Raw genomic sequence first — 16,088 nt, 5'->3', positions numbered from 1 at the left:
TACTTGACAGGGTCACCTCCCTTGGGCCTTGGGGTCAGTGCAAGTGACAGAGCCAGAGAGGCTTTTGGAGTCCAGCAGGCCCAGGTTCAGTTCCTGCTGCTGCCTCTCACCAGCTTTGGGCCAGAGTCCTCATCTTAGTTTCTTCATTTGTTACATGAAGATAATACCACCTGCTTTACAGAGTTGACAGCATTCAATAAACTGAGATGACACAGGCTACTTAGTGCGGGGCCCAGCACACCCAGTGAACCTCGGTCATCGGAAAGCAAGGTCCCAGAAGTCCTCGCTGGGAATTAGCCTTCTTCCGAAACACCTTCTTCCAACTCTCTTCTCCTCCTACCTCTGTCCTAAGCCTGCTTGTCCACTCCTGGATGAAATATTTTTCTTCCTTTGCAGTTGAATCCCCGGAATAGTGAAAACAATGACCATTGTGTGTCGAGTACCTGCTCTGTCCTGGCATCTTACAACTCTATTCCAAAGTCTGTGCTGCTTCCACTTCTTTCCATTTTGCAAGTTCTCAGCCTGGCAGCAGTCTCCCTGCCCAAGTGGATAGTGCCACCACCTCTTACTGAAGGAGCGGTTTCTGAGGGAGAGCGCCTGTGCTGTGCAGCTGTCTCCCGCGAGGCGCCCTTTGACAAGTCTGTCTTCTGTCTCCCGTCAATGACACTGGCTTCATGGAGTCTCATTGCATGCCCAGCACTTAGCACAGGGCGTCCCTGCATGGCTGTGTTGTTCTCTGCATGGCTGCGTTAGGCTTTCCTTTTCCTGCAAGTGCTGCCTCGTCTCAGCAGCAGGAAGAGCAAGTCCTTTCTCTGCCTCCCCGCTGCCTGGCTCCTTCAGCTGTCACCAGCCATCCCCTCTACCCAGCCCTCACTCTGGTGCCACAGTTGCTACTTTCCTGGCATCTTCACGGGGACCTGACATACCCTTGAGTCTCCTGTACCTGAAGAAAACCTCCTTGCCATCCTTCTAAGCAAGCAGTTTCTGTCTTGTCGCTTCCTTTCTGGCTCACATCAAGTCTCTCAGAGGAGGGGGCTAGGGCTGGCGGGTGCAGCAAGGGAGAAGACAGGGAGGACAGGCCCTGTGTCCAGCTTCCTCCTAAATGCTACTCAAACGACCCACAAGGACAGTGGAGGAAAGCGGGCGACATGCTTCTGGAAGATGGAAAACAGAAGTGAGTGACAGCTGACTTAAGCTAGAGACACCCAAAACTTAAGCTCCTGCACAGTGAGAGGCTGACAAGTAGTCAGCTGAGCAGTGTCTGCAACGCTGGAGGACTCCAGAACCGCAGGCCACAGAGGCAAGGACGGGCCAAGACATGGAAAGGCTGGGAGTGTGCACAAGGTGCAGGGAGACCCCACTGCCTCCCCTCACACCTGGCAGAGGACGGCAGGTTCCTTTCTGGAGAGCTTGACAAGAACACCTCCGTGCTGGGGACACAGGCCTAGCTGAGTGGTGGTGAGGTGGCACCCTGAAAACAAGCATTGGGGGAAAGTCTGCAGAGCTCCCAGCGCCTCTCCCCAGAGCCCCGTGTGAGGCCTGCCACCTGGCAGAGCTCAGCCTCACTTCCAAAGAGTGGCTCAGCTTTTCCAGCCGAGATCACATGTGAAGAAAATCTCTTGAAACACAGATACCAAAACGGAGAAAAGAGGGAGTTAGGAGAAATGGAGGCAATGAAGGGAATGAAGAAAACTTAAAAAAAAAAAAGTATTGAGCCTGTGAATGAACAAGAAGTTGAAAAAAACACACACAACAAGAAAAATATATTGGAAATAAATATCATGGCAAAAAAATTTTTAATAGAAGAAATGAAGATAAAGCAGAATATAATATAGACGTGGAGGAAAGGAGAAAATATAAGAGCATTGGAGGCTGAAGTCAGAACCTCCATTGCCAGAATACTGGGAGAGCCAGAAAGAACAAAGAGGAAGGAGGGGGAAGAAAATGCCCCCGTGATCCAGGATAAGGAGCATTCAGATGAAAATTCCAGCACAATCAATGAAAACAGAGTTTACATCATCAGAAAATTCTAGAATCTGAGGGATAAAAGGAAGCCCTTAAGAGCCTCCAGGGAAGACCTCGAGTCACACACAGGGGACCTGGATCACAGCGCACTGACTTCTCCACAAGAACTCCGAAAGTTAGAAGACAATGAAGAAATGTCTTTAAAGTTCTGAGGGAAATGATTTCTAGAATCCTCTAACCAGCCACGTTATTAACCAAAAGTGGGAGAGAATACACTTCAGCAAAATGTGGCCGACATCCCAGCCAGAGGACGGGACAGGAATGAGGGTGGCCTGGATGGCAGCGACACAGAGAGCCCAGACTAGAGCTGGCAGGGAGGACTTCCCAGCGGATGGTCAGGACCCGGGTTCTGGCCATGCTCTCAGAAAATGTGAGGCTGAATTACAATCCTAGAAACTAAGCAAAATGCAAAACAAAAAAAAACAAACTTGAAGCAATTTTTAATTTCAAGAAAAACATAAAGTTGTCCAAGAAAGGAAATGTAATCATAGTATGCTCAGTGTCTTAGCTAAGAGCCGTGTTTGCATGGTTCTAATGCCGAAACAGATCTGGGTCTGACCCAAAACTATGATGAGTCTGTTGGGAGGATGGCAGGATGTGGTAGGAGAGCCAAGGGTCAGGCTTCTACAGTGATGACAGCAGTGGCACATGCTACATGTCAACAGATCACACGGGACCACGTGTGTTGGTACCCACCGCAGTCTCCGAGGCAGGCTGCTACTGTGACTTCAGTTTACAGTTGAGGAAGCTGAGGCACAGAGGTTATATGATCTGCCTAAAGTCACACAGTTAAAGTCTGTGCTTTAGAACCACTGTGCTCACCCACTTTTTGAGCAGAAGGGCAAGATATGATTTAAGACATCAAGAAGTAGCAGTGTAAGTAACAATATGGAGATAAATGCCAAACACAACAGTTAAAGGCCTTAAAAGTGTTGTCTCCAGGGAGTGGAAAGGGGTAGGAAACTTCATTTTTCTTATAAAGCAATCTATTGACATTATGGACACATGTCATTTTAAAAAACTGCATCAGGGAAAGCCAGGCAGGCACCTGGCTGTGGAGAGCTGGTCTGCAGTGTGACTACGGCCCTTCCCGGCTGGCTGGTCCTAGATCGCCACCAGCCTGGGACTCGGCTTCCTCACCTGCAGGTGCTGGACCAAACGGTTTCCAAGTTCTCTTCTGGCTCTTCATGTTCCAGCAACAAACAAGACCAGTGATTTAGAGAGCACGTGTGCTATAACGACAGCTAGACAGAGTGATGTGACAGACTGAGTAGGCCCTGCCTGCTACTCCTGCCCCCTCCAGGTCAGGAGCTGGCGGGGGCAGGAGCCACCTGGATGAGGGGGGAGAGGGTGCAGGAGATGAGGTGGGAGAGTTGAGTCTGCAGCAGGAGATTGACAAGGACCCTCTGGGTGGTGCACTGGGGACAGGCTCCAGGGGAACAAAGATGACGGGGATGCAGGCAGGCATTGGAGGAGGAGAGCAGGGTGGGAGACGTGGCAGGGGAAGCGCTGATGGGTCTCGCTGGGGGCTGGAATGCAGGTGTGGGGAGGGACATGAGTCCTTCCAAATGCTGAGTCCCCAAGGCAGCTACACAGCAGGATCCAGACCATCATCGCCCCCCGGGTGCTCGTCTTTTGGGATGGCTCCTTGCCCGCCGTTGTAGACAGCCGCTTCCATCCAGTGCCCTCTCCAGACACCAGCGCTGCTCTCAGCCGGTGCCTTTTGTCATTTTCTCGTACACCCCCGCTCGTTTTCCCCAGCAGCCTAGTCCTGGCAATTTTAGGCCTGAGCACTTGCCTCTTCTCTTCCCTCAGTACCGTCCTACCCCAGGTTCTCCTTAATTCACATCTCAACTTTCCTATCCCAGCATGCCCCCCAGGTCTAATCTGTGTCCCCACACTGGCTAGGGCATCCCAGGGCTATCACATGGCCAGGCCCACAGGGCTCACATATCTGGCTAGCCTTGTGTTTTTCCCATGGCCACACCTTTCCTAGGGAAATGTGCCTGAAATCTGGGAAATACTGATGTTGCACAGGCTGGTGACAGAACCAAGAGGCAGCAGACGTGCCTCTTGAGCAAAATGAGGCCTAGAGCCCCCCAGAGCAGCTCTTGTTTGCTGAGAAGAAAACAGAAGTCCCATGAGTTCAGTGTGACTTCAGTTTCTTCAGGGTCCACTGTCCACATGATTGGTGGCAAGTGCTGGTGTCCGGGGCCATTTCTGGCGGGTCACGAGCTGCTGCTAGTACCCAGATAGCCGCATTTGTTTTCCTGCACCTGCAGTCCCGTCTGCAAAGCCCATCTCAAGGAGTCGCCCCACAGGCTGTCACCTTGTGGCAGGGGCACACAGGGCAGCGGAGCGAGGGGCCGGGGAGAGCGGCCCCCACCCCTTTAATGTTCGTTTCCATTTTTGTTTGAGTCACTTTCACGCAAATCACTTCTGTCCTTATGTACGTAACAGTCTGTGGCCCAGACCCAAGCAAGTGGTAAATATTTACCTTCACGCTGGAGCCAAGATCGCTGTGGGGAGTCCCGTGAAGCATCACTGCCCTCTAAGACCTTGGAAAGGGAAACACTAGAAGGTGTGGGTGCTGAGCTCCACTATGTCAGACTGCCAGGACCCAAGTGGAACTCAGTGCTGAAATCTGGGTTCTCACTGCAGCTGGATAGCAGGTGGTTACAAAATTATATGTATTTTTAGGGTTATTTCTAATTTTTCTATAATAGTTATTGGCAATTTTCAAAGTCCTTTAAGAAACACTGAAAACTGCTCAAGAAAATGGCAGTTCTGCAGGGCTCAGGTAGCAGGGCAGGCTGTTGGGACAGGTTTGACAGACTGTCCTAATACAAGCAGCGCCTTTTCCCAGATCAGCAGCTCTAGAGGGTGGTGGCCTTGCCTGGAACCTCCGCAACCTCCGTGCCCACCACACAAGGGCTGAGAACAGTGAGGTGTGGGCTGTGCTGGGCTCAGGAGCAGGAGTAGTTGCTCACCTGGACAGGGTATGTCTGGGAGGGCCGTACTAGGGCCTGGACAGGGCGTCTTCTGGCCTTGAGCTGCTACGATGGGGGTAGGAGTTGGGAAGGGTGGAAGGCTGGTACCCTCAGGGAGTCGGGGAGGCTGCGCAGTCAGCAGGTCAGGACTGTGTTCCTCAGAGAAGGGTGGCCTGTGCAGGCGAGGCAGGGCTGCCCCTGCAGGGCTGAGGAGCATTAGTCCATCCACGTGGTGTGGGGAGGCTGAGGGCACGGTCCTCCTGCCCAGAACGCAGGTGTCCTGTCTGCTACAGACACATCAAGGAAGTCACCAGTGTGTGCCCCTTTCTCTAGCCTAGGGATTGGCAAACCCAAAAACACCATGCCCACAGGTTAGAGCCGACCTGGTGCCCGTTTGTGAACGGCTCACAAGCTAGGAATGGCTTTCACATGTTTAAATGGCTGCAAGTCAAAATATCACATGATGTGTGAAAACTGTAGGCCATTCTCATCTGCGTCAGTAAGTAACGCCTTATCTGAGCACAGCCAGGCGCATTCAGGTGGTGCGGCCCCAGTGGAGGCTCTGTGGGCCGGGAGCCGGGTCCCAGGTGCAGACACAGAGCTCCCACCGCGGGCTGACCTGTGGCTTCCCCTCTCCCCGCAGCTCTGCCCGGATGGCCCTCGTCTTCGTGTACGGCACCCTGAAGCGGGGTCAGCCCAACCACAGGGTCCTGCGGGACGGCGCCCACGGCTCCGCAGCCTTTCGGGCGCGCGGCCGCACGCTGGAGCCCTACCCGCTGGTGATCGCGGGGGAGCACAACATCCCGTGGCTGCTGCACCTGCCCGGCTCGGGGCGCCGCGTGGAGGGCGAGGTCTACGCGGTGGACGAGCGGATGCTGCGCTTTCTGGACGACTTCGAGAGTTGCCCGGCCCTGTACCAGCGCACGGCGCTGCGGGTACAGCTGCTGGAGGACCGGGCCCCGGACGCAGAGGAGCCGCCAGCGCCCTCCGCGGTGCAGTGCTTCGTGTACAGCAGGGCCACCTTCCCGCCCGAGTGGGCCCAGCTTCCGCACTATGACAGCTACGACTCCGAGGGGCCGCACGGGCTGCGCTACAACCCCCGGGAAAACAGATAAGGGGGACGGGCAGGGTGGGCCTAGGTTTGAGAGCCTTGGGGCTCCAAGATGCGCCCAGCCCATGCTGGGTGAAGGCGGAAGCAGAACAGGGCCCTTTCCAACTAATCTGCGGGAAAAGGAACCAATCTTTCAGTGGCAGCTGATTTTACAAATAATGTTGAGATACGAATAGCAAGGTGCTTCCCTCCCATCTTTCTACCTGGTAAGAAAAATTTAGGATTTTAATTCCCCTAAATGACATTTAGAGAACTCGTGTTATGCCTAATTCTTCTTCTGCTCCTCTTCCTCCTCCTGTTGTTTCTGCTGTTGGCTCTGCTTTGAGCTCAAGATAATATTTAAGATCAGTGTAAAGACTTGGTGTTGCTGCTAGATTTTAGCAGCCCTACTATACTGATTCTGGCCTGTAGCCCCTGAGAAAGCCGATTTTACACAGCTGAGTAGAATTTGTAAAAAAAATCCACAGGGCAAGCATGCTGTATATCAGAGTGCGTATAGCACCATTCTTCCTAATTTTTAGATCAAACTTCACAGCAAATATTAAAGGTTATTTAAATTTGAAGTCGATGTTTTGGGAAATCAGATATAAAAGTGTTGGTACTGTGTTTGACCCCCACGTTTTTTGGTATACTTATTTGGTAGAAGGTTCTTTACATTCTGATCTAGCAAAATAATGAACACCCACTTGCTGGTAGACACAGCTGAGTGCCCGGACTTCAAGTGGAAGTTTATCTGAGCCCAGATCTCAGTAGCCAGACCCCGTCCCTGCCCCCTGAAGGGAGAGCATTTGGGGGTGGGTCCTTTCAAAGAAGAGCCAACGCATTAGTAATTTGTTCTTCAGGCCTGACAGAAGCTTAGCTTCCAAATACAAACAGCACTTAAAATAATTTTAGCAAGGCACAAAGTACCAATTACTACCCACCTCCATCTGATAATTGTCAGCATCGATTCAATTCGGTGCACGGCTCTTTGCTTCTGCTTCCCAGGAAAGTCTAAAATGTATTCCAAGAATTTCAGAACCAAATGAAAATGCAGCTGCTGTGATCCTTAGTAACCTCGTTCTCTGTTGGGAGAGCTCACTTACTCTTCAACTTAATAGCAGACTGTGATCGCTAACTGCATCTGGCACAAAAACATGATCATTATTTTTAGCTTCTTTTGCTTAATTGGAAACTTGCTTCACAAAAAACACAAAAAGGCTAGGATGGGTCTCAGCTGATGAGCTCCTGGTGGCCCTGTGCTTGATGGGGTGGGTGAGGCAGCCCAAGCTCCTTGTGACTGCCCTGGCTTGTGCAATGGGGAAGGGACCAGGCAACGCGCTCATCCTCAAAACAGTGGAGACAGCACCCCCGGCCAACCAGGAGGCTTCAAGATGACCTCCAGGGGGGTCAGCCACCAACACTACACCCACATAGAGACACAGCAGGAAAGGGATTGCCAAAATCTGCATTTGCAGTCTCTGGTCCTTAGGAAGTTATGAAAATCAGCACCAGGAGTGAGGGCCTCACTTCCAGAAGTAGTAAGGCAATCAGATGAAAAAATGGCAAGTGCTAATTTAATAAAGCAAGGCAGAGAACTGACATTTGTATCAATCTCTTAAAAGGATCACAAAGAAATGCTGGTAGTCTACTGGCAGAGCCTGTCGCCTATGTGTACATTGTCTTCATTCAAACAAAGGGCAAACTAATATTTAGACAAATGCTCAGTTTTATTGATTTAATTTTGACACTAGGAAATCTCACAGCAGAAGTACAAATCATATGTACAAGTATTTATATCAGTGAAAATTTCCATTGGTGATTTTTTGGCAGAATATTGGTCTTGACTCTGGAATAAATGACGACGTAAATGTAGCTGCACAGGGGTGTTCCTGTAAAATGCTTGAATCAATCGTGTGTGAAAGCATCATCCAAATGGCTAATTAAATTGGGTGATGACTGAAAGGTTATAAATCCTTCATTCCAGCTCCACGAGCAGATCCCCTTCTCCAACTGTGTCTCCAGCTCGACAGTGCACAGATTTCACCTTGAATTTTCAGAAATGCAGGGGGAGGGGAGAGTAAGAATTAGTAACCAGAACCAAGAGGCGGCAGGCTCCTAATCCATTTCTAGAAATGCACAGTCCTGCAGGCTCAGCAGCACAGGGACAAGCCACCCCACCAGAGCCCATCGAAGGGACCCTGGTGAACAGGGAGGCGCCATGGTGGCCGTGGCTCACCCCTCCCCTCTGTCCTCGGCACCCTCACAGTGGCTGGCCTGAGGGCTGCTCTCCGGAGCACTTGCGCTGTGGCCTGCGCTCTGGCACCCTCAGGTCTAGGCGGGCTCTTCACTGCCAGGTAAGTTCTAACCCCTAGCCTCCTTCTCTGTGGTTTTTAGGTTGTGGAAATGTTCTCCGAGAATTAATGGAATACTTAGTGTAAAAGAAAAAAAGGAACAAAACACACAACAGTCAGATCAGCTGCTGAGTAAGAGGAGGACCTCCCTAGCCTGGGCGGCACCTTCCTTCTGAAGGGAAATGGAGTCCTTGGCAGGTGGGGCTGTGCGGTCGCCCTTTCCAGCACCATGGGTGTATGGAACTGTGCCTTTTTGTCCTGCCCATTTCAGTCAATCTTTATCAAGTTTTGCTTTCCCAAATTTGTGTTCTGACTTAAAATTAGCAAGGAGGGGGTTGAGGTTGGGAAGAGACAGTCATTTGACTTCTTAGAGGCTCTTGCTTGGGCCTGAAAATGAAAAATGGGTTAGAACTAATCAGCCACTGCAGATGCTGCTTGGACTGAAGAGGCTGCTTTCCACAATGCTCCTGCCTCCATTTAGCAGCCCTACTAGGGGACGCAGTGTTAGTGATGCAGCGATGACCAGAGTAGAGGATCTGTTTCCTTTGTGAACTTTTTTTCTCTGTGGTCTCACAGGTAGGAACCAGGGCCTGCTACTCTGCACGGGGGCTTTGGGCCACTTCTGCTTTTCCTGGTTGGGTTGGAACTGAGAGGCCTGGGGATGGGGAGAGGTGAACAGAATGCACAGGAAGACTCCAACCGGGAGGGCCGAGGGAGACCCAGGCCACGAGGACAGGAAACCCACTACCGCATGGCACCATGCCCCTTCAGGGAACTGAGGCCAAGTTCATTTCTGCATTAGCACCTCAGAACTGCAGCACAGGGCCCTTGGCATGCGGCGGACACACGTTCTCGGTCCCCCACAACTTAGGCCAAGTTCTCATCATGGATGGATGTCGTGACACTAGGGCAGCACAAATGTTAAATCCCAAAGAACAGATACAAATATTTACATGAACAGAAACCAACATTTTCTTGTTCACTTTTTAAAAAAAGTAATTTAGAAAGAATTCCTTAAAAACACCGCAAATCATGCCATCCTACTCTCCATACCCCAACACCACAGTGCAACTGTCCACACCCCTCCAGACCAGCTGGCCGGGCTCAGGAGTCCCTGGCATACACCTGGGCCTCTGTTCTCCCAGCCGGGACCAGGCATGACATCCCTGCTGCCCCTTGTCTAAGAATCCATTTCATTGCCTTCTGCAGTGACAGAGCATGAGACAGAGGTTGTGTGTCTCTCCGATGCAAACCTGGGTATGAACTGATGGATCTCTCTTTGCACCTGATGTCCCCAAGGCATGGCCACATGCAGAACCCGGCCAGCCTTGCGCTTCCAATCCTGCTCTCCCATGCAGACACTTCCAAAGCAAAACGGCCCTCAGAAAAGGATCATTTACCTACTAATGGCATCTTTTTAGTCTTTTTAGTCACAGGAAGAATAATGAAGTTACTGCTTAAAAGGACTTTCCTATCTTCTTCAAGAAAAAAATACACTTAAGTTTCACTACTAATGAATTTCAGTACTAATAGATATTTTTTTCTGCCTAAATAATTAAGTCCCACATATACATGGGGTTTCGGCTCCTCTTGATCTGCAACTGAATTGTTCTCTTTGTAGAGAAATTGTCTTGAAGAGTTACATTAATTTTTGCAATCTGTAAAACCATTTCCTGCTGTGTCACCTAAGTCTCAGATAACTAACTGCCTTCAAGACAGATGTAAACATTAAAAATTAAAGACCCCTTAATTTGAGACATTAAGGTGAAGAACAATTGTTCTTTGACTACCTGAACATAAAGCACAGACTTTTTGGAAGGCATGCTCTCTACGCGACAGGGACACATCAGAGCAGAATGGCAAAAGCTCCCAATCCTAACCTCCTCCTCTGTAGAAGCGAGGGGGAGAGGGCGCCTCTGTGGCCCTTTCCAGCCAAACCACCCACGATTCAAAGGTGGGCGTTCCTCCATCCCACGGCCAGCCTGGGCTGATGGAGCCTTAGGGACTCACCGTGCCAGTTTTCCCAGCTGTCATACTATTCTGCATTTTCATGGCTTCAATCACACAAATTTCTTGACCTTCTGCTACCTGGAAAACAAACATGGGCAGAAGTTTTAAAAGCATTCAAATTTTGCAATAACACTTAGGAATGAAGCCATTAAGAAATTCTTTGTCAAATGCCCCAAAATATGTGTCTATGAACAGCAGCAACAATCCCTAAAGTTTCCTATTCCAAGCTCATCTTTAGGAACAGTAGAAAAAAGCCATTCTCTCTCTCATAAAGTCCTCGTTGGAAAAAAAAAATCCCTGACCCTGGAGAACTGGGGACCCTGGCGGCAGGGCCTACCCTGGGGATCTCTGAGTCTGCCTCTGCCACTAACAGAGGTGTTGGGAAATTGGAATGTTTTCCACTTACCTGAAATGTCCAGAATAGGCAAATCTCTACAGACAGACTCGAGGTTGCCTGGGGTTGAAGAGGGAAGGGGAGTCACTGCTGAAGGGTACAGGGTTTCTTTTGAGAGTGATAAAAATGTTCCAAAATTGATTGTGGTGACAACTACACAACTCTGAATGGACTGAAACCACTGAATCGTACACTTTAAAGGGCTAAATTGTATGTGAATTACATCCCAGTATAGCTGTTAAAAAAAAAAAAAAAAACCCACCACCAAATATACATATTTCTGTCTATAGTCCCGGGGAGCTGGGAACGGCTCGGCCCTGGCGCCACAAGGACCACTGTCCCATCCTCTGCAGGATACAGCAAGTACCCACAACGAGGCACAAGGCAGCTTCCGGAAAACCCGTCCAGACACAGGAATGACTTCCAGAGCTACATGCATTCCATGCTAGGAAACTGGGAACGCCCACGGGCCTTTGCTCAGACTGCGTTCAGAACTTGCCTTTCATTCTGAGGGGAAGCCAGGCTGAGCTGGGTGTAAGCCCACTGGGGTTAAGCCCGAGGCTTCCCTGCAGGAGTTAGCTGCAGCTGAAAACCATGCTGCGCACTCACATCGCTCTGCCTCGATGGGTCAGCATCCTGAGCCGGCCAAGTTTTTCTTTTGCCTCCCAGTCTTTGAAACGGGCAAGTCCAGGTTCCTAGGGCAATGGCTATGTCGTGTGGGTGGGTGTCCTAGCGTGGGGCTCCTGGTCCTTCACACCATTGTGGCCATATTCGTTCAATGCCGCAGAAGTGCCTAGAGAATGTTCTTTCCTGAAATCCCCAGATGATCTCCAAGTCCCCCTCTGGGCCCCCCGTGTGGCGCAAGCTGTCTTGCTGGCACTCTGGAGCGCCTGAGCCGATGTACTCTTTTCCTCTGCTGTTCAGGTGGTGGGCTGCTTTTTCCTGGCACAGAAATATAGGAAGAGAGACGATGCCAAGGCTTCGGCGCTGGCATGGAGGAGAGACACCGCGCTGAGGAGCTGGGCCTGGAAGCACTGCCCGCGCTGCCCTTTTTGATTCATTTTCACCTGGCATCTGCATTCCAGGGAGAGCAAAGAATTGGCCTCGAGGGCTGTTTGCAGGGGGATGGGAGGGGCAGCCCATAGACAATGCAGAGGCCCCCATCAGCGGTGTCAGAACAGTCACTCCCTCCAGTTGGCATTTTAGAGCCTTTTTTCTCTCTTCAAAGGCAGGCAGAGACCAGGGAAGCCAGGAGCAGGTCCAGTTCACTGCAGCACACCTGCCAGCCAGCTCCACACAGGGGACCCTGGAAGCCTGGCCGTGTCCTCTTAGAAGCTGGACTCACTGTGACCGACTCTGACCTAGGACTGAGCACTCAGGCAACAGGACCGGGGACTCTCTGGGAAATGGATCCGAGACTCAACATAGTAGAAATGCCGTCCAAAAATGAGGAATCCACCCTCCCGCTCTGGGCACTGTTCTCTCTCCAGGTGGTGGAGCTTCCTGGGGACTGCATGCCGGCCTCCCACACACCCACCCAGCTCTTCCTCTGCAGGCATCTGAGGGCCCAGGACTGGCCAGAGCCCCGTCCCCCCGCCATGCACATTGGCTTCACATGGGTGGCACAGCCCCTGCCCTCTCTGCCAGTAGGTGTGCCCTTCCACCACATGTCCCCTCCCATCCCCTTGCTCAGAACCTGCGGGCCAGACAGGCAGACAGCTCCTGCTTCTGTTTTACAGGATCTTCAAGTGAGCGCGCTAGCAACTAAACTGCAAATATGAAGAAATGCGGCCTGGGGATTTCCCAAGGTCACGCCAGGGGCAAAGGCCAGCCTGACCTGGCTACAGCTCTACTCTGGGCCCCGTCAGGGCCTGGGAGCAAGCGAGTGGTGGACAGGAGCTTAAGGGGCTCTGCTGTGGCTGCCACTGACCATCTTTCTGGCTGGCTCTGTGCTTCTAATGTGGGCGATTTGCAAAGAGGTAACGCACAGGTAACTGCAAGTGCTGGGTCCCCAGTTGTTCATCAGAACAAAACCTCAGATTTAGCCCAAGACAATCAGGAAAAGTGGGGCGGCCTGAAATTCAAATAGTCCTTCCGTCTGATTGTGAGAGTCCGGCAATTCAATTCAAAGGACTTTAAAGCAGGCGTGTCCCCACTGAAGCGATCCCATCTTCTGCCCCATCCAGGCACAGCACTGAATCATAGAATTAGATCCTCCCTGCTCCATCTGCCTTTCACTCCTATTTCCCCTCCCTAGTTCCTCTCGTGGTGTCTACTAGTCTACTTATTTAGCTCTATCCTATCTATCTTATCTGTCTATCTGTCTGTCTATCTATCTATCTATCCTATCTAATCAATCTATCTGTCTGTCTATCTATCCTATCTAATCTATCTATCTGTCTGTCTGTCTGTCTATCTATCTAATCTATCTAATCTATCTATCTCAGAGACAGAATCTCGGTCTATCTATCTATCTATCCTATCTAATCAATCTGTCTGTCTGTCTGTCTATCTATCTAATCTATCTAATCTATCTATCTTAGAGACAGAATCTCGGTCTATCTATCTATCCTATCTAATCAATCTGTCTGTCTGTCTGTCTGTCTATCTATCTAATCCATCTAATCTATCTATCTTAGAGACAGAATCTCGGTCTATCTATCTATCTATCCTATCTAATCAATCTGTCTGTCTGTCTGTCTGTCTGTCTATCTAATCTATCTAATCTATCTATCTTAGAGACAGAATCTCGGTTTGTTGTCCAGGCTGGAGTGCAGCGGCACAATCTCAGCTCACTGCAACCTCTACCTCCCAGGTTCAAGCAATTCTTCTGCCTCAGCCTCCTGAGTAGCTGGGAATACAGGCGTGCACCACCACGCCCAGCTAATTTTTGTATTTTTAGTACAGATAGGGTATCACCACATTGGCCAGGCTGGTCTCAAACTCCTGACCTCAAGTGATCCACCCACCTTGGCCTCCCAAAGTGCTGGGGTTACAGATGTGCACCACTGTGCCCAGCCTAGATTATTTAGCTGTAAATGAAAAACTAAGTAACACACTTCTCTATTAATTTTGCACCATCTGTTTTGTAGACCATTTTCCCTAATTCATCCCTAAGAGATGGTGTTTAAAAACTTCGTTGATGCCTTACAAAATAGTGAGATACATCTTGTTCAACAGAAACATGTTCTACCCCAACACACACACACACACACACACACACACACACACACACACACACGAGCTTAATTGAATTTCAACTTGTTTCATCTTTTGGAAAAAATTGAGCTGGAGAACCAAATGTACAAACCAAATGTCAAACAATGCAATGGAAACACAAACTACACCTGCCCCAGTCTGTGGGAAGAGGCTGACACTCGAGGGCGTGCTCCAGGGATGGGTGGGCATTGAGCTGGGCTCTTTCCAACAATAGCAAAATGCCAGCACTCGGCCCTTGGAAGCAGGGGCTCTCACCTTAGGACTTTGGAGGCTTGCTCCCAGCAGCGCTGACTCTTGCAGAATGTGTCGCACACCGTAGAGGTACACGTAGGGTACACCAGGGAGCTGGGCAGTGGGCCCAATAGAAGCAACACCTTCTGGATTGCCCAGGGTAGCTGGGAAGCCAAGCATTAATTGGGTGCACAGAGAGGGCCCTCCAACATTCCGTCTCCATCAGACGCCCCCATGTGCGGGGCCCGTTCCTGCAGGATGTGTGCGCACGCTTCTCCAACACTTTTGTGAATCATCTGATAAAGACTTAATGATTGTGACAGGATGTCTCCAATGTTGGGCTTACAAAATGGTCACAAGCCTCGCAAGTCTTTCTGATGAACCTAGTGGGCCTGATGTATTTCCCCGCTCCCTGTCTAATTGGTGTAAAGTTTGGAGGCCTGAATCCTGTATCTTTCATCCAGCTTATTGCGTCCTCTCCTTTGACACGAGGTCAAGGTTCACATTCGCATCCGATTATCAGAGCGGCACTCATTAAGCGGGAGTCGGCCTTGCCCCAAACAAGGCTTGAGAAAAACCTCGGCCCATTTACTCAGCAGATTTTTGCATGTCGTGGGGGCCCGAGTGTCACCCAGCGTTGCTCTGTGCTGAAGAGCTGCAGACACCTCCAGCTGATGATGAATTGTGAGTGATGGGAATCAAATCCCGTAAAGCCAGCTGCTTGCCATGGTCGGCAAAATGACTCTAATGGATATAGGCTGCCAATTTTCCAGTTTTACTGGCAAGTCTTCCAAGTGTAATTAAGGGAAGTTATAAATGATATGGAAATCTATCAAGTTCCATTTATTTTCAGAGGACTCTTTCCCCAGAGACTTTTATCTTCAAGCTTATAGTATGCTTTGTTGTGCTAATGATTTAAACCACTTCTTATTTCTGATTAAAGCCCCCAATATCCTTCTACCAAGTTCTCTTCACTCCTTCCACAAAGATTAAAAGACAGAGAACCTTCTCCCGGCACATGCCCCCTCTCAGAAAACATGCTAAGACAGGGACACATTTGGCAATGCCGATCATTCAAACTGCAAACTGCCATGACCACGAAGAACGCTCAAAGAAAGTGCAGGAAGAAAAAGAGAAGAGAACGGGGGAAAAAAGACCACCAAACATAAAAGGAAGCCCCCACAAGCACAGACTTGAAAGCGGTGCTCAATACCAGATATTCATCAGAAGGTGGTGTAGCTCACTAATGTTATTTGATTTGGAATAAAAGCATGAAAATGATGGCAAAGGCCTAACATTGGAGATGTAAAGGATGACTGCACAGTATTCCATTTCTCAATTTCATCCTTCAGAGCCACAAAATGGGGGTGACACCGTGAGTGGATGAGATTTACAGTAACAGCTGTGGTCTCCCACACAAGGGAGGCCCTTCTAATGGGCTGAGGTCTGTGTGGAACAGACGGGGAGTAACAAAACAAGGTTCCCTATTAAGAGCGTGCAGTCGTATTTCTGATAAAGAAAATGATGAGGGAGTCAGGTCTCCTTTAAGACAGCCCCATCGTCTTTTTGTTGCCCAAACCCAGGGCTGTTTTAAAGGTGTTATCGTTGAAATAGAGGCTACGGGACGTTCACAGCATCGATCCCCCCGCCCCCCAGGAAGCCCACTCTCTAGCAACTGTAAGGAATGCAGAGGAAACGGTGCCAGTGGCATATGGCTTTCCACTGTGCTAAACATTCATACAAAAGACAGGTTCATCAGTCATTGGAGTATCTGG

At 50.1% G+C, this 16,088-nt stretch overlaps 2 protein-coding genes across 7 annotated transcripts in view; one reads left to right on the top strand and one right to left on the bottom strand.

The window, feature by feature from the left end:
* The window catches only part of GGACT (gamma-glutamylamine cyclotransferase), an 81,266-nt gene that overhangs the window by 49,844 nt on the left and 15,334 nt on the right, over positions 1 to 16,088 (top strand). Inside the window, exon 2 of one of the 2 annotated variants that reach the window (XR_010136818.1) lies at positions 5,659 to 6,332. Coding sequence is in view for 1 of the 2 variants with exons in the window: in XM_024230770.3 (XP_024086538.1) it covers positions 5,669 to 6,130 (462 nt within the window). In the remaining variant the exon portion in view is untranslated. Of the gene's footprint in view, positions 1 to 5,658; positions 8,071 to 16,088 lie in introns of those variants that run through there. The other variant, XM_024230770.3, reaches the window with a different exon arrangement.
* Positions 7,817 to 16,088, bottom strand: part of PCCA (propionyl-CoA carboxylase subunit alpha) — a 461,053-nt gene continuing 452,781 nt past the window's right edge. For all 5 annotated transcript variants that reach the window (XM_024230769.3, XM_054529192.2, XM_054529194.2 and 2 more), the window contains 2 exons: positions 10,470 to 10,547; positions 7,817 to 8,152 (listed from right to left, as the gene is read on the bottom strand). In XM_024230769.3, the coding sequence (XP_024086537.1) occupies positions 8,084 to 8,152; positions 10,470 to 10,547 (147 nt within the window). In that variant the 3' untranslated portion in view covers positions 7,817 to 8,083. The remainder of the gene's footprint in view (positions 8,153 to 10,469; positions 10,548 to 16,088) is intronic.

The sequence above is a fragment of the Pongo abelii genome, chromosome 14, assembly GCF_028885655.2.
Source record: "Pongo abelii isolate AG06213 chromosome 14, NHGRI_mPonAbe1-v2.0_pri, whole genome shotgun sequence".
Taxonomy (NCBI): Eukaryota; Metazoa; Chordata; class Mammalia; order Primates; family Hominidae; genus Pongo; species Pongo abelii.
The sequence above is the reverse complement of the archived record's forward strand: the minus strand, read 5'-3'. Positions and strand labels throughout refer to the sequence as shown.